This window comes from Centrocercus urophasianus, unplaced genomic scaffold (genome assembly GCF_019232065.1).
Source record: "Centrocercus urophasianus isolate 14NV4802_14NV808 unplaced genomic scaffold, USGS_Curo_1.0 seq_16, whole genome shotgun sequence".
NCBI classification, from domain to species: Eukaryota; Metazoa; Chordata; class Aves; order Galliformes; family Phasianidae; genus Centrocercus; species Centrocercus urophasianus.
In genome coordinates, this window is record NW_024884711.1 from 44806101 (window position 1) to 44833578 (window position 27478).

General features: G+C 42.8%; 2 protein-coding genes across 4 annotated transcripts in view; one reads left to right on the plus strand and one right to left on the minus strand.

Moving 5' to 3' along the window:
• Nucleotides 1–2034: 2034 nt before the first annotated feature.
• Nucleotides 2035–27478, minus strand: TMIE (transmembrane inner ear). The gene is made up of 4 exons (XM_042817436.1): nucleotides 27326–27478; nucleotides 17278–17395; nucleotides 2602–2751; nucleotides 2035–2141 (listed from the first exon to the last, which is right to left on the minus strand). The coding sequence occupies exons 1-4, from the start codon at nucleotides 27422–27424 to the stop codon at nucleotides 2035–2037; spliced, it is 474 nt and encodes a 157-aa protein (XP_042673370.1). The 5' UTR covers nucleotides 27425–27478.
• The window catches only part of ALS2CL (ALS2 C-terminal like), a 66670-nt gene continuing 48475 nt past the window's right edge, over nucleotides 9284–27478 (plus strand). The window contains exons 1-3 of one of the 3 annotated variants that reach the window (XM_042816777.1): nucleotides 9299–9505; nucleotides 13953–14073; nucleotides 14839–15004. The gene's annotated coding sequence lies outside the window, so the exon portion shown is untranslated. Of the gene's footprint in view, nucleotides 9506–13952; nucleotides 14074–14838; nucleotides 15005–27478 lie in introns of all 3 variants that reach the window. The other 2 variants (XM_042816778.1, XM_042816776.1) reach the window with 2 other exon arrangements.

Sequence of the window (27478 nt, forward strand, 5' to 3'; positions counted from 1 at the left end):
TGCATGGAGAGAAATTTGGCAGCTGCAAGAATCCATCACAGAGTCAAATGATGCCAAGAAATGAGAGTATTTAAGCATTGTAATATATTCATGATTAATAGCATTTGACAATTACAGAAAGCTTTACAGCATTTAAAGGCCATTCAGTAATTAAAATCATTCAGGTTGTCTCTTTGGCCTCGTCTGGGTCTACAGGGAACTGTCACAGTGAAAGTATATATATAGTCAGTGAACACATACATTATATTTCATGACTACATAAATCAAGGTGGGCTGCCAAATGCCAATGGAGCAACATGGGAGTCCATAGCACTCTGTGCAGACAGGAATAAAAATAACAGTAGCACAGAGATGAAGCCTGAAGGTTTGCGTACATTGTATTGTAATGCCTAAATCACAAAATGAAAACCTTCTGAGGTCACGATTCACACTGATCTCAGAAGGAGGCCAGACTTGTGGGTTTGATCACACGCGGCTTTTGTGTCTACCATTTCAGCATCGACAGATGAGTCAGTCCATTTGGGTCTCCAAGACTGAAAACATACAGGCATGTTTAAGGCACAATTTACCTATTTCACTTTAGCACCCTCCTTTACTGTGAAAGGAATCAAATCCTTTTTGTTTTCACTGTGAACCATAGAATGGTTTGGGCTGGAAGAGAACTTAAAGATCACCCAGTTCCAATCCTTGCTATGGGCTGGATGCCACCCACCAGATCAGGCTGCCCAGGGCCCCATCCAACCTGGACTTCAATGCCTCCAAAGGGACATCCACAGTTTCTCTGGGCAACCTGTTCCAGTTCTTCACCATTCTCTGAAGGAATAATGTCTCAAATTGATGAAGACTTCTCCACAGATGTGTATAACATAACTGTGGATGGATGGAGCCCTCCTCAGTCCCAGCTCCTTCAGGGCATATTTGTATCTGCCCACAGAGGACCAAAAGGCTCAGAGCACATGTATTTAGGAGCTATAACTGGACCTCAGCAGCCTCTCACCAACACATTATCCACTTGATTCCTACCCTGCATTATGCTGGGACAGACCATAGCTCTGAAATTCTCACAAAGTCAAAGTGTGGTCAACTACTCATACATTTCATGGGATAAAGGCTGTATGGTGCAGGTAACTTCTAATAAATTGCTTTCTTATGGTGATTTATTCGTGATACAGTAGTTTACTCTGGTCAAACTAAATATACACCACACATTGGTGTGTTGAGAGTGCTGCTTATAGGAGATCCAAAAGTATGTGGTGAAACTGTCATTCTGCTGCCCAAAAGCCCTCTCCGTCTCTTTGAGATATTTCAACTCTGAATTTATAGGTTTTCTAGAATTAACAGCTAGGCAGAAAGAGGATGTAGCAGATGAATGAGTTTGGCTTTCTGCTGTCTATATGCATTAGCCTTCATATTCTGTGGAATCTTAGGACAGAATCAGAATTTGGTATTTTGGCCAGGAAGTCAAAGGATACAATATTAAGTAATTCCTTATGTGATTTCTTATATATATATGTATTCTTATATATATATATATGAGTGTTAAGTAGACCTTGGGGTGGCCTTTGATTTGGAAGTACCTTAATTTAACAGCATAGGCAAGGGTTTATTTATGCCAACTGTGATCAGTTCAAGACAACAGTCTGGCCATCTTCAGTTTATGGTGTTGGCATAGGCAGGTGACTGAATGCTGAGGTATGTGTAAGTGCTTACTATTAAGCACGTTTCTGTGTTTTGCTGGTGTAGGACTAAATTCACACAATTATGTTTTCTACCTCTTTCATCATTTTCATGAATTGAAACATAATGCTGTGAGCTAAAGAAACTAAAGGTTTCTACACAGCTACAGACCACAATGCTTGCAGAGACACAGCAAACAGAACAAAAAAATAAAGATTTTCATTAAAAGTTACTGTGAAAACAGAGGTGAAATGCAGAAAGGGAACTGAGAAGCAGAGAGTCCAAGACTTGGTGCATTCTCATAGGAAGCCATGGAAAAGAGAAGCCATAGACAGAGACAGACAGGAAGGCAGTCCCCTAATTTCCTTGTAGGGCCATTTCATCTTCTTCTTTCAGCACAGGCAGGGAGTTGAGAGGTCTGGACTGGACATGACCAGAGAGAGTTGGGAGAGTTTCAGTAGAGCCTAGGGTACAGAATCAGGAAAGGAGAGTGAGAGAAGCAGAGACCAGTGACAGAAATACTGTTGGCCATCCAAATAGGGCAAACAGTTTCTGGGCAGTGTGAATTTTAGTTTTTTCTTCCTACTGACACATACCTCCAACCCAGAAATTGTCCCTAAAAAGGGAATAGATTCTTTGGAATTTTTAAACATGAAGTGCAAAGGATTAACCTTGACTTATGCTATTGGAGAAACCGTCCCCTTCATCTGAATGATTGTATCTGCTGCCACATATGCTACAGGTTTAGAATAGTGCATGTGAACAGAAGGGACTTACCAATCATGGCAATATCTTCATGGCTATGCTCAAGAAGCCACACTGACTTATATATAGGGATGACCTAACCCTTTCCATTCATGCATATAGAAAACAACCCCAAAAGAAGAGACAGGTCTTATGTGTAGTTGAGGGCATGCAAATTACCTCCAGGGATCTCTGTCAGCTCATTGAGTGGTGGCACAGTCTCCAGTTTGTCTGCATATGTCTTGGCTGCTTGTCGTTGAGCATATCGTGCCTCAATCTCTTTCCTTGTCCGGGGAATCCGGCACTTGAAGATACAGCACAGGGTAATAACTAGGAAAGGAGGAAGAGAAGCAAGAGCATTCATCTTAGATGAGCAGATCTCTGCTTAGCACTGGTTTCTATAAGTGAGAACCTGGAATCATTTACATCAGTGGAAGTATCCATCTGAGGAAAGAGTTGCACACAGTTTGAAGCAATTTGGTTATCTGAAAATAAAGAACTCATACTATTCAGCTGAATTTTAGTAAAGATAAAAGAAAGAATGTATCTAGGAAGATATATTTTTCATTCTCAAATCTATACATTACTTCAGAATTTCCATCTGCAAATCTTACCATGTTTCAGGCAATTCATTAAAATGAAATAGCTTTGTTGCCTAGACTAGGACTTCGTTAGCTTGATCAAATAACTGATTCCATGTATAACATCTGAAAACAACAAAGCAGAACTTTAGGGAAAAAGGTAATGAGGCTTTGAAACTAGTAATCATGCAATTACTTGTTCCATAGCTTTGCTCCATGTAAAGAAGCACGAGACCTCATGGGCAACATGAATCTTTGAGTTGCTCTTTCCTGAGCACCTTTATAAGTGGAAGGTCAATGTAAGTTTACCCATTCAAGCTATCCTAATGCTTAAACTTATTTCTATGCCTGGTAGAAACAAATTCTGCTGAGGGGCAGAAACTTGTGAGTAGAAAGATGTTGTATGGTCAGTTTTACATGCTCTGCCTCTTACCTTAACTGGAGTCCTCTAATGCTGCATCAACTCTATGAGAAAATAGCAGGCATCCAACTTTCTACATATTTCATCAGTCTAGTCACCTGTTCTGGCTTTCTATTTCTGTCACAAGCAAAGGATCAGACTTTTGGGACTAATTCAAGGAAAAGCCAAAAATAATTGGTAATGTTTGGTTCCAAGTGTGAGATTTTCTCATTCATCAGGAGTAAAATCCTTGTGCAGACTCTGCACAACACCATCATGTACACCATTTCTTTGGTGTCAATTTCTATCCTAGAAGTTTGCCCTGTGCCAATCCAGCCTCTCCTAAGCAGAGGATCATGTTAACCAGGAACAACATCTGCACAATGTCTTCAGATAGCAGAAGAGAAAAGGAAAGAAGAAAAGCACCATTCTTAGTGCTTTAGTTGAGATTGGTATGAAGTTACCACGCAAAGTGAAGCAGGTCCACGATCCCTTTTTGCAGTGTAAGCAGTTTGCTGTGCAAACTCTGTACTGGAATCACATTCAGGGTGACATCACTAAACATCACTACAGGGTGAGATGCCTGGTGCTCCAGTGAATTGCCAAGAACAACATGACATTGCAATAACCTGCAATTAGGGAAGCAATCAAGATGCTTTTATCCCTGGTCTTCCACAAGGGCGAGCAGCAAACTGAGAGCAAGACAGCTTTAGCATGTCTCACAGGAGAGCAAGGCACCTGTAAGGTGTTACTGGCACAACTTTGGCAGCTTGCAGTGGGTAATGTGAGCACATGGGGAAGGCATATGGATGGGTCTGCACTGATTTTCAGGGCTGTTTCCCCATGCACCTGACGGGAGAGCCAAACCACACTGCAAACAATGGGTGGCACAGCCCTCCTCATGCTGGCAGACAAAAAACCACCCCTCCAGCAGTGGGGCAAAGACAAGCCAGGCATAAGCATGCATTTGAACAGTGACAGAAAGCAGGGAAGCAATTTACTGAAAGGAGTGGGGTGTGTGCTTTTTCTCTACCGGCTTTTAAATCGGGATCCATTGTTTTCCTAAAAGCATTCTGCATTTCAGCTGAGCTGGGAAATCCTCTCCTAGCTCTCAAGAAAACTAGCACCACATTTCCTGGGGACTGATAAATGCTGAGATTGTCAGCTTTCAAGTAAAGCACGGAAAGATGGGTCAATGCCCTTGAAAGTCAAGAAGCCTGCTGCTATCCCAGCAGTTGGCTTAGCCCTGTGGGAAGGAGTAGGGGTTGCTGTACCCCTCAAAGATCCACTTCTTCTAAATTACTAAGGACAAAAGTGGTTGTTGCTCCATGGCAATCATGAGCTGGACTCTGTTTAACTTTCTGATGAAGTGCTGTACTGAGGTATTAGGGATTTATGTTGTTTTGGAGCATGAAATGATTCATAACCAGCCACTAGAGCAAGAGGGTTATGGTAAAATAACAGAGTGCTATTTTTTCTCTTCATCTCCCTTGCAAGTTAAGTTCAGTGTGTGGCTCAAGGACATGCATAGGAATAAGTGATGAACTGAATGTCATTATCTTTTACAACAATAGGCAAGTGCATAAGATTTTGGTACAGAGTGCCTTAGGACACTGAGACTGATGCCAGGAATACTCTGAGGGTTTTGGCTGACAGCTGAGCCAGCAGTGTGCCAAGGTGGCCAAGAAGGCCAGCAAGCATTCTGGCTTCTGTCAGCAATAGCACAGCCAGCAAGACCAGGTGATCATCCCTCTGTTCTGGCACTGGTGAGGCTGCACCTCAGTGCTGTGTTTGGTGTTGAGCCCCTCACTACAAGAAGACATTGAGGCCCTCAAGTGTGTCCAGAGAAGGGCAGAATAGCTGTGAGGGGTTTGGAGCACAAGTCTGATGGGTTGGACTTTGTGATCTTAAAGGTCTTTTCCAACCCTAATGATTCTATGATTCTACAAATGATCATTTCATCGCTAATGGGAAATTATTGCCTGTTGGATTTCTTTGTTTTTCCATCCAGGTTAGACAGGAGGCTGTGGAATTCACCTCCCCTGGCTGGCATGTCCCAAAGATAAATGTGAAGATCAGTTGCTTTAAACTGCCTTGTTTACTGATGGAGACAAAGAAATATCTTTACAGGGTGATTGATCTTGTAGTAAGAAATATATTTAATGCAGGTCTGATAACTCATCCTGTGCACCTGCATTTCTCCTGTTAAATACAAACAGACCTTGGTGTTGACCATCTACCTCTGAGAGCTGTGATCACCTGAAGCAAGAGCCAGAGGCTAGACAGTGTAAACAGAGATTTACAAGGAGGCATACAAATTATCCCTTCAGAAGAGGTGAATCTCATCCTTTGGAATGAAAGAGTGAAATTCTCATCCCGTATCAGAAGTTTGGAGCCACCTTACTATCACGTGAGGATTCCTTATAATGAGGATTGCTGTTTAAAAATATCCATTCCCGTAAGATAACATCAAGAATTGGATTGCACTCTCTTCCATGAGAACATCAAAGTAATCCTCTTACAAAAGCTCAGTACATGTCATGGCATCAGCTGAGCCCATTAACTGATGGGCCCATGCTCTCAGGGTAGATGAATTACCATATAAAACACCACGTAAAACCTGCACTAGGGTAAGGTGTGCAGTGAAAGCAGCTTAAAGATTTTCTTTGAGATAAGAATGGGTGCAGAAATCTTGATTGCAACTCAGCTGGATAGTGATAACCCGATCAGAAATAATGATCACAAATAAATAATGATCGCTTTTTAATCCGAGTCCATAAGATGAGGCAACTGGGGGACTCATTAAGCTTGGATGTGATTGAGAACATGTTGTTTTGCTGTTCTTCTGCCAAGCAGAATACTGACTTGAAGCCTTGAATGTTTGTTAATCCTATGCTTTAATGATGCTGCTATCAAACAATATGAACAAAACAACATGAAGCCTCATCCTTTCATGCTGTCCTTTTCCAGGATTTCAGTTTTCATTTCAACATTTGAAGAAGGCTGAGAAGCCTTCGGAAAAGCACCCTAAGTCAATTACTGTCTTAACGTCTGTCTGATGCTTCGATGAGCTGAAAGCAATCTGCCTGAGATGCATTAGGTCCAGAAGGATTACCCAGTATAAAGGTACAGGGAAGGTACTGGATATCCAGTATGAAGCTTGAAGCAGTGACATCACTCATGGTTTCTTTATTGTCAAACTACACGAGGCAAAAGAATCATAGAATCATAAAATGGCCTGTGTTGAAAAGGAGCACAGTGCTCATCCAGTCCCAACCCCCTGCTGTGTGCAGGGTCACCAACCAGCAGCCCAGGCTGCCCAGAGCCACATCCAGCCTGGCCTTGAATGCCTGCAGGGATGGGGCATCCACAGCCTCCTTGGGCAACCTGTTCCAGTGCCTCACCACCCTCTGGGTGAGAAACTTCCTGCTAATATCCAATCTAAACCTCCTCTTTCTTAGTTTAAAACCATTCCCCCTTGTCCTATCATTATCCACCCTCACAAACAAGAGACAACCTGTGCTACAAAACAGTGGGGTCATTTTCAATTCTCTCTGTTGCAGATGGAAAAGAGCAGTGAGGATGCAGGGAAGAAGGAACAGCAGAAGGTGAGTATGGATACAGAAGAAAGAGGAATGAGTATAGATAAAACAGCAGAAGACCAGTGCAGATGCAAGGTCCCTATGGGTCTCTTTATGGGGTCTCTCTCTAAGTCTCTATGGATATCTTTATTAAAAAATAAATGGTCCTGTGATAATCACCATCCTCCATTCAGTGCAAATTTAAAACACGAGCTTTCTCTTTTCTAGTAACAAGCTCTGGATTGCTTTGCTTTTCATCTCCTAAAAATTATTTTCCCATCTTTTGTTTTTGTTTTCCTCCTTTTCAGTTACCTGACTTCAGCTACCTGTTTTTGAAGCAACAACGATGTTCTGAATTAGGAAGTCTGTTCTGATCCTGCACGCTGTGTTTTCTTACCACTGTGATGATTCAAGCTGACAATCCATCAAACCATTTTTCATTGCTTTTGTCAGCTTGATCATGCAAAATGTAGCTTTTCAAGAAGGAAATGTGTATTTTGTGGTCCTTTATGAAACGGATATTTTGAAGTCAACCCTTTGTGAGCTGTGATGGCAAAGGAAACGTTGTTATTGATATATTTTCTTTCTTCAGCAAATACTAAAAAACTCTGATTGGGGGAATAATAGACTATCTCAAGCTAGAAGAGACCCATAAGGATCACTGAGTGCAGCTCCTAATGACGAGCAACTCTGAGACTTGACCCTTTGTCGATTTTTTGCCGTATTTCCATTAAACTTGACAGGGGTCAATGTCTTCCTAACTATTATGTCCTTAACTGTTCAGGCTGGAAGAGCTGAGAAGTGGCTTCAAACAACTGAAATCACCTGAAAACATCATCTGAAGCACCGAGAAAATGCTGAATACCTAATTTGCCATAAACAATTAGGTGCCCAAGGTAAAATAATGACTGAGTGTTCACTCCCATTGGCTTGAATTGAAATGCTTTATTTCTTAACCGAAGGGAGCTAAGAGAGCTATACACAAAAGTTTAAAGGGAGCTATTCTGGCTTAAACCAAATATCCACGTGGCCAAGTTCCTTTATTCATGGTTTCTTTCCTTTCTTAATGAAATTTAGCACATCAACAGCAACGCTTCTAATTTAGCTGAGAAGTAAACTTAAAAAGGAAAAAAGCAAGAATAAAAATAAAACCAACTCAATTCTCTTAGGAATTAGGAAAAATAAATATCTTCTCCAGAGAGCTCTGGTCTGCTATCTTAGCAGAGTTACGACTGAGATCGAAACGATCTCATAAATTGGATGCAAATTGGCTGCAATACACAGTAGGTTTGTTCCCTTTGAAGCTGAAAAGATAGCCTGCCACTGAGGCATTTAATTAACGTTTAGCAAAGTAGCTTGTGCTACTTTGAGTTAATGAGGCAGCCCCTCCATTGTTAATAATGCAAGCAATTAATGCAGATGTATTCAATGGCAAGCTAACCGCGGCACTCTTATTTAAATGCTTTTTGAGAATGCCAGAGAGCTGCTCACTATCTGATTGAGATGATGTTTTAATGGAAGAGGGGACGGTAAAGCTGTTCAAGTCTACTTTGGAGCTAGGATGATAGATGCCCCATCTCTGGAGGCATTCAAGGCCAGGCTGGATGTGGCTCTGGGCAGCCTGGTCTGCTGATTGTCTACCTGCACATAGCAGGGGGTTGAAAAGAGATGATCACTGTGGTCCTTTGCAACTCAGGCCATTCTATGATTCCATGTTCTCTCCAGATCCCTTTAGCCCTGTATTCTACCCCATGGCAGTTCTTTCAAGGAAACCCTTGTACTCCAATTAAAGCATGAATTAATTAGTTAGCAAAGCTAGGAGTCAATGAACGAGGAGATCTAGACTTCAGACTTAATAGCTGTATCAGTGTAACTCCCAAGAAAATCACATCCAGCTCTGCAAAACGCCCTGAAGAGATGCTGACAGCACTGCTGAGGGGGGGCTGGGGCTGCTCCAACGTTTGCTCAGCCTTCAGGCTTAACTGCAAGTCTGCACGCGATGTTTTCCTGGTGTCTGGAAATGAGGGCCTGTCTGCACCATTAGATCACATCAGCTGACCTCTCTGTATGTCGCAAGTTATTATGTTTAATTACTGCCTGAGTGCAATAATGCATGTTGGACTGAATCCTACTTTCCTCTGGGGAGAGCTGTTAAGCTGGAGCGTGTGGCAACGCTTAGTCACCTTCCCTGCCACTTTTATTTCACTAATTCTTGTTTGAATTGACCTTGGTTTAATTTCTGGACTCTGGTCTTGCTTTATCCAGGAGACTAAAATAGTTTTTTAATGCCTTTATTCCTACTGAAGTCCTTCAGTGTTGCAAGTGATCTTCCTGATGAGCCAAGCTCAGTACTTAGAGAAGCTCTTGTTAAAAGATTCTTCTCCAGGTGAGAGGTTTAGCCTTTTTCTTTCTTGCTCACTCTTGTTTTTTCAGCACTACAGAGTTGTGTGGACCTTTCCAGGACAGCAGTCAGAGGTGCAAACAGCTTCCTGCCTCTTGCTGACTACTGTTCATGCATTCAGGTAACTCTTTACTGCAGTATCACCCTGAACTTTTTGCATTGCTCTTGTAGTAATTATCAGATTTTGCTAATCCAGCCATTGGAGCCTATTTAGTCTGTAGATAAGATATATGTATATATTCCTTGCTGTTCATGGACTTCTGTCTGTATTAATTCATTACTCTCTGCATAGCTCCTTCCACTTTTTTTTCGGAGATATATTGGCAAGGATGACAGCTTTAACAGCAGCTGGTTTGTATTTATTTTGAGATCAAGGGTGAAAAATACGGGTTAGGGTTGGACATTTCACCAGAATGAGTGTTTCTTTGCAAAATTTTGCTCTGTCAAAGGAATTTTGGAGGGATGCGAGCTACTACTCATCAACAGGAACTCCATGGAACATCAAGTAGGGTACCCAGAGCAGATGGGGATGAAGGCTATCTAATCTTTCTGTAGACATCTGAAACACTTGTTCTCTCATCTGGTTGCTCTGGATGCCTCCTCTGAAAGTGTCTCTTGATAGGCGAGATGAATCTTAGCAGTTAAATTCCCATTAGATGTTTTAGTTGGCAATCTGAGTTGTTAATTGACACAAGCTCTAATTAGATAAAGCTGCTGATTACTTATAGTTTCTGTATCTTTTTTGAGCTCCTTTACACAATAGTTCCAGAGGGTAAGGTTGATCTTTCTCTAACAATTTCCCCACCACCCCATCTTGAAGACTTGGAGCAGGGTTGGGATTTGGCACTGTAGGAGTGACACATGTAGGACTGAACCCTCCCCACTGCCACCATTCAAGGAGCAGCCAACACTGCAGCTATGTGAAGCAAGGTCTAAGGATGATTCTTAGTCTATTAAGGCAAAAATACGTCTTTTCAAGCATTTATTCAAAACATAGTCAATCAGCAGGGCTTGTCTTTCTGCCAAACTAGAGGTAGCAACAAAACCTGGGGTCCCAATACTCACATCTAATCTTGTGACTGGACAGAGAAAAAAGAGATGGGTATCTAATCTCTGCTTGGAGTTTTGTCTACTGCCAGGCCCTGTAGAATCAGTAAGAGTGGAAAAGACCTCTAAGATCACCAAATTCAACTTGTACCATGCCCACTGACCACATCCCTCAGTGCCACATCACTGCTGTTCTCAAACATCTCCAAGGACAGTAACCTCACCACCACTCTGGGCCACCTGTGCCAATGCATTACCACTCTCTTGGAGCAGAAATTTTTCCTAATATCCAACTTCATGCAGTTCCTATGGACACACGGATTAATTACACCTGCTGAGAATGTGTGGGCTGTTATTTGCCTCATTCTGGGAATGCACAAAATCTTTATTAATGTTAAGGCTGGTGCTCATGTGATTTTTCATGAGATACTGGTGTTTGCCTCTTCATTGGGTAGAGAAAATGAAGAGCACATGAAGAGCAAATGGGTATTAGAATTGTGATGGTCTGTTGAAATAACAATGGTAATAATACATCAGAATTTGAAGGGCTAATCAAGTGGTAAATGGAGTTTGCCCAGGAAGAAGCAAATCGACCTTTGACTTTCAGCTCCATAAAGCACACACAAGTGATACTTGGCCGATGCAGATCTCATCTTGTGCACTGTGCATTGCAGCAGAACAGCTTCTTTCAGTCCCAATCTGTGACTATTAGTACACAAGTACATATCAGTGTGTACAACAACAGAAAATTAAATTAACATTATTGCATAAAGCAAGAACAGTACAGGACTCAATCTCTGGAGGTCCCTTGCAACCCCTATGATTCTGTGATTCTCTGATTTATCATCAAGACAGAATATCTACTTGTTTGTCATTGGAGTATATAAAGAATGGCCTTTGTAAGAGACTGAATTCCTCTTAAGCACTCCCTTTTTGTGTCTGGCTTTAGCTACACATGCTACAGCATTGTAAAGTTTGGGATTTGGGCCACTTCGTGGGCACACATGCACTACAGCTCTAAAACAGCAGGAAATGTTTCACTCATAAATTTTCCATGTGACAACTTGGGCTGAAGGCAGTAAGGATGTCAAACCGTTGTCCCATGTAAGAGCCACTTCTTACCCCAAGTAGTTTTCTGTGATAGGGACAGTATTGTCTCGTTGCATCCACCTCTACCACAGCACCTAGATGAGTGTTTCTCATATCCTGAGCTACTAGAGATGCAGCATTTGTAGATAAATGGCTAAAAAAGCACCATCTGAAGCATCCCTGAGCTGTACTAAATTGTCTATGCCTTCCTGGAAATTTTGCACATTAATGGAAACATCTGGACAGTTTTGGTATCCAAAAAGTTATAGTTATTTAATGGTGCAAATCTTTTGCCTGGCATTTGTACTTCAACAGCCAGAGCAAGCTGGTAAATAAAAGCTCTAATGCTTCAAATTAAACTGCGTTCTGTTAATTGCATTCAAGATGTTTAACAGCTTTGTTGATGCTGATTAAATAATACTTCATTACTGGGGATGTGTTCGTTCAGTGTTAGCCTGCCTTGTTCTCTTACACTATTTTATGTTCCTCTTGGACCATTGGCAGGTTCAGGGCAAAGATGTCCAGGTAAGAAAAGCTTTGCATTTTGTACTCCCATCAAGGCCCCTGATGGCAGACCAGGATTGACTCATGATTAGGGCTATCTGGTAACATTTTATTGGCATAGGTAAGAATGGGATAAGTAGCACCTCTGGTAGGACACAAAGGTGGGGGAAAACATATGGGAACTGAACCTCCAACCTGTGCGATCAGCTTCTGGTTTAGCCCACTGTTTTGACACTCCGAGTCCAGGTAAGACTTATTTCCTAGTAACAGTAGACCTGCTGTGGATTTTAATTGGGATGTTCTCATGACATGGCAGGCTGATTGTTGAGCTTCCTTCCAACTTGAACCATTTTATATGTAGTGATTTAATCTGTTTCCATGGCACCAGAGCTGTTCTGGTGCTACTGAACCAGCAGCACTGAATAATATAAATTAATTAAGATCTTCCTACTCTTGGGCACAAAGTGGTCTAATGTGCAGTGCCAGCTTAGCTCAGCAGCTCCTTGGCATGATAAATAAGTGCAATTCAAAACCAGCATGGCCTTGAGCTGAGCACGAGGCATGAATCTAGAATGCTGCAGCTGAATGCAAGGCTCAAGACCACCATTCCACAAATCTCAAATGTGGCAATGGGTTGAACTGACAGCCCTGCTGCTGTCCCACCCCAATGGAAATCTCCTGGCAAAGTCCCTCAGGCCATCCCACCTTCACCTTTAGTAAAGAGTCAAAAAGAATGATAAAAGATCCTCTCCCTGCCTGTGGTACCTCAAATACTGTGGTACAGATGAAGATGGACTCTGTAGGAGCAACCCATGTCTTCTCTGAAGGGCTGGTGCCAACATACCTGGGACTGGTACATAAATAACATACATAAACATGGTGATCAGCTGATCTGTGGGCTTAACACCAAAGTAAAATAAACAGTCTACAGGCTTGTGGTTTATGGTTGTGACTGTGCCCTATAGAAGGAAAGGGTGAGCCAGTGGAGAACACACTGGGCAGGCTGATAGCTCTCCTAGGGATAGATAAGGGCCATCTACTCCATCACAGCATCCTGTTTGGCAAAAGATAATCCTGGTGGTGCTCAGCCATTGATCTTCATGGATGAAACAGACTATGCAAGAGATTCTGACTCAATCCCATTGTATCAGAGAGATAGCATTGGGCCTCAGTTCCCTATTTATACCTTTCACAAAGAAATTTTGCGACACAGCATCTAGATGACAATACTCCTGAGTAAATCAAGTCCTCCTGGCAGTGAATCCCAACTCGGTTGTGCACTGTTGTCTTATCAAAACCCCTTTGAGAAGCAGACCAGGTGGCACTGCTGTCTTTGCTAGATGCCCTGGTTTGACAGTAGTCTCCATTCTTATCAACCAGCACTCAGTTGTGCTGGGTGTGATGAGGCAGCCCTGATAAGGATTTCAGGGCACATCCTCAGGAGACTTCTGAACATAATGGTCTTGCTCTTCCTGATTAAAACATCCAAAGAAGAAGCTTTCCTTTAACCAAGGGCTGGTTGCACATAAATCTTGAGGGCAGAGAACAGCAGTGAGTTGACTGCTCTGCATATTAACTGTTAACTTTTTCTTCCTTCCAGGTTTTTCTGTAGTGTTTGCTCACTTAAAAAATAAGCTTTCATGCGCCTTCACCTGTTGCAGCAAACAAAACAAAACAAAACAAAACCAAGAAGCATTCTTGATATTTTAGTGAACGAATAAGAATTATGCAATGATTGAACAAAGCATCCATCATTTTAGTGGGCATGCTGGTGAGAGGCTGATGGTTGGATGCTCTTAGTGATTTTTCCCAACCTTAATGATTCAGTGATTCTATCCTTGAGAGTTATACCTGCAGCGTCACCTGGATGTTGTTCTGCCTCTGCTACAAATTCACACTTTTCTCTCGTGACTTGTACTCTACCACAGGACAGAAGAAAAGGAAAAAGATGGAGAGGGACTGGGCTGAGAGGAGGAGCTGGAAGGTGGTTTCTTGCAGCATCTGAGCAAGCTGGCAATCAGGAGAGGCAGGAAAGCCTCTTGCTAACAGGTATGCAAATACTTTGGCTCTTCTGCTCTTAAGCAATAGAATTAATGGTTCACAACACTCTCAAAAATCATACTATGACTTAGAAGATCTCAGTGAGCTTGCTCTTTTCAGTGGTGTGTGTTAAGTATATAAGAAAGTGCCTTTTCCTTTCATTACATAAGGAAATGTGAAAGGTTTTGAGGTTGGTCATTTTTCTGCCTTTTCCTCTGTGCTGGTGCCATCTTGTGGAAGCTGCTAAGAGCAAGAGTTGGAAGTAGCAGCTGGATCATGTGTAAGCCCTGTTATTCAGCAGGAGCGGGCTTGCGGGGTGGGAGAACATGGAGTATTGCCATACTCACGTGGTGGGCTACAGGGGTCCTGCTGTGGAGAAGATCTGCTCTTGTTCTAAGGATGTGGGTACCATTAGTGTGGTATTTGTCAGGGATTTTATCTTTCTGGAGTGTTCTTTTCCCACTTTAACCAAAAGGAATCCAGTCTGAGTACTCCACGACCACTCAGATCACAGTTGGTACGAACATTAACTTCACACGCATCTCAAATGATAAAGTAGGCACACCCTTAATGCCCTAAAGCAGTGATAATGAGGTGAGACTGTAAGCCAATGGGATCATGCCCAGGCCCTGAAAAGCCCTGGGATGGATTCTATATTGTTCTTAGTGCTATGAGATCACTGTGCTCTCCTGCTCTGCCTGGGAAGGTGCTTCTGGGACCAGGAAAACCTCTTCTCCAGCTCTCCTTCCATTGGAAAAGAGGTTTATTCTCTAGTTCTACAGTGTGATACTGAGGAAGAACTCAAGCTCACTCGTACAAAAACCTGTGCCTGCTTCTGAGAGCTGCAGCTTTACCAGTAAAGCTGGGGAATCACCACTGCTTTGGGGATCATGAAGCAAAGGAAGAGGGACATGTTGCTGGAGCAAGATGCAAGAAATGGGTGAGAATTGACTGTGGGATTCAGTTAATTTAGTGTGGTTAAATTTGAACCTGCCCTGTTTTGCTTTGGATGACAGACATTAATAGTTGTTTTCTTCACCTAATGATTGCTGTCCTCGTAAAGTTGGCAGAATGCATAGCTTAAGCTGGCACAGCTGCATTCAATCTGCTGTGCTCACTGGGAGAAGTGGATTCCTCAAACAAAAAGCTGGAGCTAGAGGTGTGGTTCTATGAACTGTATCCCTTCTGTGTTGTCATGTACTTAATCTTTTCATTGCTATGAGACTCAGCAAGCCTAAACCATGCAATTTCCTCGGAAATACTTTCCCGCTTCTCTAGTAATGTGTGTCCATAGCAGTCTGACATAATGGATGTTTGCTTCTTCCTACAGAGGGTTTTGAGTAATGAATGAAAACTTAGTTGCTTTTCTTTTTTTTACTGTAAGTGGTGCTCCATTTGACTTGTGTGGCATTTCATGTAACCCTAAGCAACCCGGTGTATATATAAGCCAATTTTCTAACAAACAACAAAGTAATCAAACCTAAGAGTGTAAATTTCCTTACAATGGGATGTGCCTAAACCAAAGAAAACAACCTAAAATAAACCCTTCCACAAGTATGCTTGTGTTCTTAGTTTCCTGCTGTTAATTTGGATGTGTTTTTCACCTGGTGCATGAAGTCACCAGGATTAAATACTTGGCTATGTTTAGTTTCCTCTGTAGAGGTTTTTGAGCTTGTTTGCCAAGGGTGTTGTGGCATGTGATGAATTAGGATAAGCACCATTGATTGAAAACAGGTAGCCTGTAGGAATACTTATCCTGTAGACTCTGGGTGCAGGGTGTGGTGCTTGCCATGATAGGGAAAACAAAAGAGAGGAAAATGCTTCTAGTTGCTTTAAAATTGTCCCTGGTTTAAACCCTATGGGAACATAATAGGAAGGCTATTGGGAAAGGACTGCAACAGACTACCTACAGCAGCCAAAGAGGAGGCTGTGACAACAACAGAAGATCTAGGTGTGCCTAAGCCCTGGAGGCTGTGGAGGTGATGTCATCTCTGGAATGGGTAAGGACTTGAGGCAATATCTGAGCTGATGGGATTTAACTGCAGGGATGAGAGACAGGTTCTGATGATCTGCTCATCCAGACCTAAAGCAGATCCAAGGGAATTACAGATGAGGCAGCGTAACTTCATTTCACGGGATGGTTGAGCTTGGAAGGGATCTCTGGAGGACATCTAGTCCAAATCCTTGTTCAAGCAGGGCTACTTAGAGCAGGTTGCCCAGGGCCATGTCTTTCCCTGGCTAAAAGAATTAGTTAAATGCTTCACAAGTGCCTAGAGAGTAACAGGAAGATGGGAAACAGAAATGGGTCTATCAAGTGTGACTTACATTCAATTGATTCATTTTTGTGTGATTTTCTTAGCTCAAGAAGAGAGCAGAAGGTCCTTCCTTTGAACTTTGATGGTTATAGCCTTGTCCAAAGGGATATTCTCTTAAGCAAGCTTATGATGGTAGTTTGCAGTGCACAGGGAAGCTAGCTTAAATAATGTTCCCAGAAGGTGAATTGTGAGAGAATGAAGCTGGATTAAGACATTTGAGTGGAGAATCTGCTGTAGCCAAACAGATCCTCAAAGTGTGCTAGAAGAGTTCTTGATCCCATTGCAGTGACTGGATGTGAGCCAGTGGCATCTTGATGACTGGATCTCCAAAGGACTTTTTTGAGTCTCAAAAGCCTTGCTAAAATCAAGTGAGGAGTCTTGGCACCGAGAATAACAGCCAGGTACCCTAATGACAGATCTGTTTGTGCCCACGGACCTCCAGGAATTGGATTCGTGATCCTGATGGGGCTCTTCCAACTTGGGGTATTCTCTGATTCTATATGTGGCCTGTATGGGTTGTGTGATAGGGCAGGACTTTTGCCAAGTAATGTGACAGGGAAGTCTATGGCTGTGAGATACATCTGAGGCTGAATGTGGTACTGCAGCTGACACAGTTCCACCTATGGAGCAATCCCATTCTGCTCTGGGATGTCACCAGCTGGGATCAGTGCATTATAGTGTGAAGCTATTGTGGCCAATCTGTGGTTCCTTCAAAGACTCCATCTACCCCTCTTTTCAACTCCATAATAAAACCCAGTGATGCCACTGAAGGCACCAAAGAGCCTCAGCCGGAGGCTTCTTTGGTCATTGGGTCTGTAGTCCTTCTTGGATTTGGTCAGGCACAGATCCTACTGGAGGTGCAGCTGTGGTTGGTGCAAGGCAGAGAATTACAACTTACTGACTGCCAGGACAAAGATGGCAAAGATACCAATCACCTGCCAGAGGCGCAGCCCCCAGATCACCACCGTCTCCGAAGTGACAGGATCCGGTTTCTTTTTTGGGGGTTCTGTGGTGGCCTGGGAAAGAAAGATGGGAAAGAAGAAAAAAAGAAACGTGGTTTAGGATTTGCAAGGATCACTGCAGAACAGCTAGATTGGGGAAGAGAGCAGGAACACTGGAGTAAGCCCTGGTCTTCTGGCCTTATAACAGTTTAGAAGTTTTCAGGGAGTGGGAACTTTGCTAGAGATCGTTATCTAAAGCATTTGCTGTTTTGAAGTATGAAGTGTTGCCAATTTTAATGATTAGAAATAATGGCAAAAAAAGGTTTTCCTTGCTGGATTTTACCTTTTTCTAAACCTTTTTTTTCTCCTGGGTTTAGGAGGATTTTTTTCTTTTTGTTTTAAAGGCTTAATTGTCAAGAATGACATTTTTCTGTGGATTGCATTGCAGTGCCATCTGCTCTGCTATGGCTAGATCATGGAATCATAGAATCCTTAAAGTTAAAAGGACCTTAAAGGACTTCTGAAGGCCATTTAGTCCAAGTGCCCTACAGTGAACAGGGATACCACAGCTAGATCAGGTTTCCCAGGGCCTTATCCAGTCTCACCTGGATAGTCTCCAAGGATGGGGCATCAACCACATCTCTGGGCAACCAGTTCCAGTGCCACACCACCCTTACTATAAAAGATTTTTTCCTTATATCTAAATGAAGGTCATCTAGATGAAAAAGGAAACAGCAAAAGAGCTGAATGTCAAGGCATAAAAGGAGCTGGCTGTTCTCCCCAAGATAGAGAGTGCAACACAAACACCAAGGCAGGCTTTTCAACAAAACCCCCACCCCACCACCTGTAAACAAAGGCTGTGGGACAGGTTTGGGGTGGCAGCTGGGTTGAATAGAGAATTAAGACAACCAGATGAACCTGTAGAGATGGAGCAAATCCATAGCCAGACACAGGCAAGGGCCAAGTACTTAAAAGCTAAAGTAGCTCCCATGGGTTGTAGCTCAGCCCTTGCACTCTTTCTCACTTGGCCCCAGCAACCAGAGCCCTCTAGGTATGAGATGCTCTCAAAGGCTGGAGAGCATCTTGCTCCTGAGCCCTGGAGAAACACTGCAGAACTGTTGCCAGAACAGGCAGGACAGATGTTATAAAGCTCAATGCTGACCTTTGAGTTTGGTTGCTTCTTTTGATTTTCTTCCCATCGTGCAATACTCTGGTAAGAGCTGCTTGCAGAAGTGGAATCTGCTTGTCTCAAGCTGGAGTTCTGGCACTGGAAGCTATTGAGTCTGTATCCTTCTTTATGGGCATTCCCTTCTTGACCTCGTGCCAGTCACTTTTTCTCTGCTCATGAAACTCCCACTGACTGCAGGAACAGATCTACCTGCTGTAGCTGCTGTGGGGCATATTATTTGTCCAAGGGGCAACAGGGCTGCAAGAAAGGACCTGAATTTATTTTATCTCCAGTTGCCCTACCATGGAGTTTCTCCAAGCTTATACCTCAGTGTGAGTTGGTGTCTGTGCTCTGAATGTCTAGAGAACTATGAAGTGTTCTCTTTGAAGAAGAGAAGGCTCTGGGGAGACCTCTTGGAAGTCTTCCAGTATTTGAAAGGAGCATATAAACAGGAGGGGGAAAGACTGTTTACATGGGTTGATAGTGATAGGAAAAGGGGGAATGGTTTTAAACTGAGACAAGGAGATTTAGGTTGGATATTAGGAGGAAATTTTTCACTCAGAAGGTGATGATGCACTAGAACAGGTTGCCCAGAAAGGTTATGGATGCCCCATCCCTGGATGCATTCAAGGCCAGGCTTGAAAAAATGCATGTCTTGCTCCCTGCAGTGCCTTCCCTTCTCAGGCCATGAAAGCATTGTTAAAACACAGCTGTAATGGATATTAGAGAGCTGGAGCTGCTCTCCAATTACTCGCCTATTTGTGCAATACAAATCATAATTTAGATTATCCCTAATGAAGGATGCTTCCCGTTGAGTCTGGAGTGCTTTGGCTCCCAGGGGATCCTATTCAGAGCTCATTTGTAGTGGTAGGACTGCTGCATGAGCTTTTTTTTTTTTTTTTTTTTTTTTTTTCCCCAAGGTGCCTTAGTTACTCAGCACTGCATGGCCTTACCCTAGTGCTGAGGCTAGACGTGGAGCATTTAATGCTCAAAACCTAGAATTGCTGCAGCTAAATGAAGGGAGAAAGAATATCTGACCAGAATGATGTGGTCTTGTAGGGATATCTGAAACAAGAGGTAAGAATCTGTGACAGTCGTTGCTGAAAGACATCTATTTTCAACTATAGGAATTCTTCAGAGTTTTTCCAAACCCTTTAGGATACTCTTTGGGTAGCCTTAACCTGAATCAAAGACGTTTGTTTTATGTGAAGCACTCAGTGTGACTTCGCCCTCTCAGGAATCATAGCTCTCCAAAGGATGGGTCTGCCAGACTTATTTCTGATGGGCAGCTGAGAAAGGGAAACAGATGTAGAGGGGAAAGCTGTTGGGCAAAGGAAACTGTGGGCTGAAGTTGTTCCAAGGGAGGTTCAGGGTTGATATTAGGAAAAATGTATTCTCAAAGAATGGTAATGCATTGGCACAAGCTGCCAAGGGAGGTGGTGGAGCCACCATCCCTGGAAGTGTTCAAGACCAGGGAGACATGGCACGTGGGAACATCCTCCTTTAACTGCTGCACCATGTATGCAGAAAACATCCGAGGTGGAGCATAGAGTAGGCAGTATTTTGATAATTAAAGGCTCTTCAGTTGCAGTAATGCAGGAAGAACAAACTGCTGGATGAGTAAACAGAGAGTAGGTGAGATAGAGATCTAAGTACGCAAAGATGCATGGTCTTACCATCCGTAGCAGGAAGATTTGTGGCTGAAGCATTTACCACCAATTTATGGCCTATTGTGGTGATATTTCTGGAAAAGGAAAAGTGTGTCTTTAAACGAGACTGAACTTGCTTTGCAGGGAAGAAGAGAAAGCAAAGTTGAAGATCTCTGCTACTTTCCTTGGTTTCACAAAAGTTCTTGATGTAAACCAACACATAAAGTAGCAAAGTATGTTGAATCTTTTAGACAAAAGTTCAAGGGGAAAGAGCATAAAGCAAGACTACTGCTGAGTCCTGACCATTCATGCAGATGTTTAATGGCATTCTTTATTGTGTTTTTAGAATGTGCATTGAGGGCTGAAATATGCAATGAAATTACTGAAGCACAGTGATCAAGCTACTGCAGCTTAATAAATCATTGCTCATTTGTAGCTATGCGCATGCAGTGGAACTCAGTGACAGAGGGCTGAGTCTGCATTGCTACACCTCTTGACTGAAAAAGCTTTCCAAACTCGTAAGTGGATGGAAAGATGCAGTGCCGGCCCATTCTTAAACCTCTTAGCTTTTGGAGATTGCAAAGCAGTAAGCAGGAGTTAAAAAAAAAAAACATCTTGAGGAAAGTAATTTTTAGTAGCTGTAGGAAAGTGGAGCTGTTGACTTGTGCTTGACAAGAAGTGTTAAGATTTGGAGTTACTGGTATGTGCTTGGCAATAAATGCCAAGATAAAAGAGTGATTGGATCGGAGGCAAAAGGAAAAGATGTAAGGAGTAGAAACAAAGGAGAGATGAAATTGTGGAGCAAGGCAAAGCTCCAAAGGGGAAAGCCAACCAACCAAAAGCTCACAGAAATGGTACTTAGAGCTCTGTAAAGAGTGAACTTGTGCCCTTGGTCACAAGTGTGTTCCAGAGGTGTAAGATGTACAGGTGGATGTAGTTAGAAGGATGAAAAACAGCTTTGCTTTATCTGTACCATGCATTACAGATTCCAGAAGACTGGAGTCAGCTGAGAAAATTTCTGCAAGAGATATTAAGCTTTGTCATTAGCTGCAGGAGGGTGTTAGGAACATAGAAGATGCAGGGAAAAGCAGCATTAGCAATACCCAAGTAATAATGGAATAAGGATGGGTTTGGTGGGCAAGTAGATGAGCAAATATATATATTAAAGAGATTATGTAAATGTTGGAGGTTAGCCTCACTGCAGTGTTCCTGCCACATAGGTAGCTGGGCACCGTCTCCAGGAATATGGAAAACGTTGGGAATGCAGGAGGAAAAAGAATTGAGCAGGAAGGAGTAAATGAAAGGTTATAAAGCTCCCTGTAAGCTCTATGCTGAAAGAGTGCATAGTTGTGTTGTAGCAAAAAGTATCTTATGGATTACTGAAGTAGCATAAGCTTAAATGTAAAGAAGGTGATGAAAACCTTAGTAAATATTCTATGTAATCTTTATGAAAGATCTGCTGCTCCAGAGAGCACAAATGAAAAGCAGGCAGTGTACAGCACAAAGCCTAAAATAAGATTTAGACTGCCATACTGAGAAAGGTGAAATCAACTCCTACCCAGCACCAATTATGAATATTAAGCCCAAAGATAGACTGCTGCTTTGGGCCTTCCTGGCAGGACTGTAGAATAACTGGACTGCATTGACTACATCTCCCACGCAAACTGAGGCATTCAAGTCACTTGTTGACAGAATCATAGAACAGCTTGTGTTGGAAAGGACCTTAAAGATCACCCAGTTCCAACCTCCTGCCATAGGCAGGTTGCCACTACCAGGTTGTGCTGCTCAGGGCCCCAACCAACCTGCCCTTGAGCACCTCCAGGGATGGGGAAGCCACAACCTCTCTGGGCAGCAGTGCCAGCAACCTCACCATCTTCTGAGTAAAAAATTTCTTCCTAACTTTTAACTTAAATTTCTTCTCTTTTGATTTAAAACCATTCACCCTTGTCCTGTTGCTATCTGCCCACGTAAAAAGTTGCCCCCTGTCCTGCTTGTAAGCTTTCCTCGAAGTACTGGAAGGCTGCAATGAGGTCTCCCAATAGATGTCATTAGCTATGTATATTTGTGTCTTAACCTTCAGTCTAGGTCTCTCTCTCTGAAGTAAATGCCTCTGCCTTTACTTACAGTAAAGTGCAGTAAAAATAATTAAGTTTAAGTTGACTCTTCTTGAGTTGCTTTATGGCTGAGAGAAAGCAGCATTTTTACAGAGTTGTTAACCTCAGTGAGGCAACTTATCTAGATCTGATGAATAAATGAACATTTCTTTTTACTGACAGAGTTTATAGACACTAGCTGAAATTTGAGTGCCGAATTCCAAGATGCCCAATTTGGATCAGTTAAATGCCACCCTTGACTTCCAGTTCTTTTTTTCAGAGGTCCCCAACCTCTGAAGGCACAAGATCATAGAATCATAGATTGTGATCCATTCCAAATCCTGCTGGATACCATGGCCCCAAGTTTAATGGAGGCCAGGAAGGTGACACGTGATCCAACTCTTTGAAAGGGTAGATAATAGCAACAGGAAATGGTTTGAAGTTGAAGAAGGGAAGATGTAAGTTGGATATCAGGGGGAAATTCTTTACTATGAGAGTAATGAGGTGCTGGAACAGCTGCCCAGAGAGGCTGTGGATGCCCCTTCCATCCCTGGAGATGTTCAAGACCAGGTTGGATGGGGCCCTGGGCAGCCTGGTCTGGTATTAAATGGGGAGGTTGGTGGCCCTGCATGTGGTGGGGGGGGGTTGGAGCTTGATGATCCTTGAGGTCCCTTCCAACATAAGACATTCTATGATCTCTTTGTGTCTTAGAAGAGAGGACCTCTGCATTGTGTGCAAGCATTGCTTTTACAGCTCCTTCAAGTGCCCAGCGAAGGCAGGGAGGGAGGCAGAAACCAACTCCATGAGAAGCAGGAGCTGAGCTGACATTGGGCTCTTGGGGCTGTAAAATATCCATGAACCCCCAGAGCACTAAATAATTTCCAGGCATGTTGCACATTTAGGTCAGAACAGTTTGACACTGATTCTTCTAACAAGAAAATTTTCCAGTTTGCTTCGTTTCTGATTCATTTCAAGCAGAGAAACTGTCAGTGGTGATTGGAGCTGGGGCAGGGTAAGGAGCCAGCAAAGGTATCGGCCCCTGTGGGAAGGAGATATCTGCTGGAGACAGGAGCTCTACTTGCTTAATATGCTGGTGTAGACTGGGGGATAAAAAAGATTGACTATGATGATTTGACAGTGATAGCTGATAAATCTGGTATTTGCCATTAGATCACAGTGTAGGTTTGCTGCTGCACTGTTCGTGAGGCTTGCTTGCAGCTCTTGCGCTGGCTGAAGGACCTCTGTTGTGCTCTCAGCCCTCCAGCCTCACTCATTCCTTTCTGGAACTTTTTTTTTTTTTCATACCTGGACCAATTCACAATCCTGTGAATTTAAGTTTGAACCCAGATGCTTCTTTACATCTGAGAATGGCAGCAATCACAGGACAATCTCTTTAGCATCACTATAGCCTTTAGGATTACTGTTAGCAGAGACCATGCATTGATTCATATGTGCCCTACCCCTGCAAGTAAGTAGGCTGGTGTGAGAGCACGTCTGTTTTTTCCTGAAGTACATGTTTTGAGAACTGGGAAGGCTCTGTAACTTTGCACCCTATGAGGCCTCCATCCCTCTCTCAGAACCTCTCTAAGGTGGCTATGACAAAGAATTTTCTGGAAAAAAACGTTGTAATTTTCTATAGTATTTTTATTCCAGCTGGCCTGAAATACTTGTATCTTCTTTAAAGATGCATTTCTTAAAGCTAATGCTCTTAAATCATCATCTGTGCCTCCTGTGCATGCCTTCCTGTACTATTATTTTTCTTACTTGTTCTTCTGTGGTAAGCTTTTGAATTAAAGATATGCATTCACATGGGAAATCAACCTCAGGAGTCCACTCTGTAATTTTACCTATCTTTATTTCAACTATAATCACACCTCTGAGCATTTTTTAGGTATTGCATACAGTCCCATTCATCACATCACTTGTAGGTTACAAATGAGGGATACTGTCCCTCAAGTCCAACAATACATGGCTACATACAATATAAACTGATGCTATGAATAAATATCTTTGCCCTACTATTGAATCTGTGCTACATCTTTTGCATGTAGTCCAAGCTAGAATGTAGGAAGACCAGAAACATCATTATTATTCTTACTATATTAATAGAAAGAATGAGCAACAAATTTCTTCTGAGAAAGAGTGGTAATGCACTGGCACAGGCTGTCCAGGGAGGTGGTGGGGTCATCTGGAGGTGTTCAAGAAGCGTGGAGATGTGGCACTGAAGGATGTGGTCAGTGGGCATGGTGGGGGTTGGTTTGGGGTTGGACTGGATGATCATAGAATGGCTTAGGTTGGAGGGGACGTTAAAGATCATCTAGTTCCAACCCCACTGCCGTAGGTGGGGTTGACATGATCTTAGTGGTCTTTTCCAACCTTAATGGTTATATGATTCTGTGATTCCATGATTCTAGTTTGATGAAGCTTCTGGAGACTTTTTTACATGACTTCCTAGAGAGATTTTTCCCTTTTCTTTGAGAATCTCCAGACAAACCCAGAGACTTATCTAGCACCTGATAACTTCTGAGCTTGTGAATGCGTTTTACATGTGGGGTATGAGAGTCATCTAGATAAAGCCACATAGGTGTTCGTCTTCACTGATCTGTACAGCTACAGCTGAAGTTGGACAAGATGTTCTTGGAGAAGAGCCCCCAGCTCTGGCTGAAGCATTGGTCTCAGCAAGGCACCTTATAGGGATGCTCCTAGGGCACCAAACAGGCAGGTCCAGGACAACCCACTGAGCTAATTTCAAATGTACCTGGTCCAAAAGCAGTTTGCAAATCTTAACTTTTGCCTTGGATATACATAGATAAAATATCAATGACAGAGGAAAGCTCTTTGTCAGTGCAATTAGATTGGATAATCAGAGGCTCTCAAGCTTCCTCTTTCTCAGTGGAATATGCACACAGTTATGCACATTTAGAAACACTTGGAATCACTAACCAAGAGCATCTTGTTTCTTCACTCCACCTTATTGTGGGTTTGCTTGCTTTTCTTTTGGGCTCAGTGATATGCTCTGCTGTCTTTGACCTTCTCTCTGTTTGCTCCAGCAAGCTGGCTTAGCACAAATTGAATTATTCACAATAACTACATTGTGTAATTATTTGAAGTAAAAATAATAATAATAATAATAATAAATCCTTGCAGAACTTTAGAGATGTAATTCATCTGCCTTAAGTCTGATTGAGCTGTAAATGTCCCTGTTTGCTGCAAGAATTGGACTAGGTGGCCTTTAAGGGTCCCTTTTAACTCAAAAGGTTCTATGATTCTATGAAATACAGAATCTGGCTGTTCATCTAATCCCATTTTTGGCTATCTGGTGATTAACCTGCTGAACAGCTTGTGTTTCCAGATGAGATTTGCTCTCCCCAGCATGATATAATGAACATGTTTCCAAGAGTCTGGTATAAGTAAAACAGATCAGAAAGTCAGACCTGTTTTATAACCGTCTGCCTAATTTTGACATTTATCCTTGCTCTGCTTTGGCATGAAGACAGATCCTGGAAAGTGTGTGTCTGTGAAATATCTATCTTCAAACAGAAAGCATCAGGCTGCTTATTCAGGTGGTTGTCTGGGTGCTGGAAATGGCAAGAAAGGTTTAAAAAAAAAAAAAATCTTTTTGGTGGGGTGGAATCTGTGTCTGCACAGTGACTCAGCTTCAGTGAAGCATACTCTGTCAAATGTGCACCACAAGAGAAAGTTCTGCTTGGCTTGTCACCTTGAGAGCTGCTGTAGGTGAACAGATTGGGAAAATGCCTATAGCAGTTTGTGTGCATTTTCCAAACGAGCTTTCAGGCTCTGGTTTGGCTTGCTGGGGGTGTTATACCATGGTCAGATAGGATGAGTTTGGTAGAGCTGTTTGAAAATACCGTATTAAGTAACTTTAAATTGAGACAGAGATGAGGCAGAAGATGGGGCGGGGATATGAACTCAACACAGCTTTTTTTACTTCTGATGCATTGGTGGTAAAGTGTTAAAATGTGCAGGCTGAAGGCTGCAGAGATTGGATCCAGCTTGATGTGAGGCTGGGTAAGAGGCAAAACAGGTAAGGATGCTAAGATCTAACATGATGAAACCATATTTTCTTCTTCTAGTTCTCTTCATGCAGACATGGCTGCATCAGCATGGCCATTTGAACAGCATAACCAAAATCAAGAATGTGAGCAAAGTGAGCTCTGCTGTAAGAACATGCTGATAATGTTCTTCAGCACCAGGGCACTGGGGCTCTGATCTCAGACCTTTTTCTAACATGGCTCAACCTTTTAACTAGGAAAAGCAATCAAGAAGTTGAAAACATCTCCAAAATTTTTGGCAGCTATAATTTTGGGGGCTCTCTTGCTTCTGAAAGTACCAGCAATTAAGTTACAGATGCTGTCAGAGTGCAATCTGTTCTTCCCTCTTGTTTATTCCTAGACTTTCTGGATGGCTGAATGAGCTGTGGGTGAGAAGAATCACCTCCAATGCTAACATTTTGGTTGAACTAGAGGAAATGAGGGAAGGTACAGGGACAAACTTGTGGCACAACCACTTAACCTGGACAGGTGCCTTCATGGATGGGATCACCTGGGTCAAACCTGGTCCTTCTTCCCTGAGTGCCTGATGTGGGGCACTTGTTGGACAGAACTGACAGAATTTGTTGGAAAGGCAGCATGGGGCTGGAAGAGCTGTACTGTGAGTTTTCATGCTGTCTCAAATCCACCTTTGGGGATTAAAAGAGCACTGAGTGCCACCTGTGATCAATCATCATGCCCTGCCCAGGGAAGCGGTGAAGTTACTGTCTCTGGAGCTGTTTAAGAACTGTGAAGATGGGGCACTGAGGGACACAATCAGCATAGTGGGATGGTTTGGGGGTTGGATTAGATGCCCATTGTGGTCTTTTCCATCCTTACTGATTCCATGATTCTATGATCACCAGCTGCTGGTGCTTTAAAAGCAGCTCCTTTAGAGTGCTGGGCCTGAGGAAAGCAACAAGCACTGCCTGAAGGAGCCTCTATCTCCTCGGAGCCACCTTAAATTCCCCGATTTTCACCCTTGCATGGAAAAAAACAGGATTCCTGGCCACCCCTAATCCACAAAGCAGGTTGTTGCTCCTTACCTCAATTAACTGTGCCACGGCAGCTCTGGAGCATGACAAGAAGAGGGAGGAAGACCTCATCCAGAAGAGAGGATGCTGCAAGGGTGGATCCCACACCATCTTCTCTGCCCGGAATAATCTCTGACTTGTTCTGTGCTGTAGCCCAAAGCAGCA

Coding starts and splice junctions, on each gene's coding strand:
- TMIE (XM_042817436.1), bottom strand. CDS start 27,424: ATGGTGTGGGATCCACCCTTGCAGCATCCTCTCTTCTGGATGAGGTCT. Junction 17,396..27,325: donor CCGTGGCACAGTTAATTGAG/GTAAGGAGCAAC, acceptor TTTCTTTCCCAG/GCCACCACAGAACCCCCAAA. Junction 2,752..17,277: donor CATCTTTGTCCTGGCAGTCA/GTAAGTTGTAAT, acceptor CTCCTTTCCTAG/TTATTACCCTGTGCTGTATC.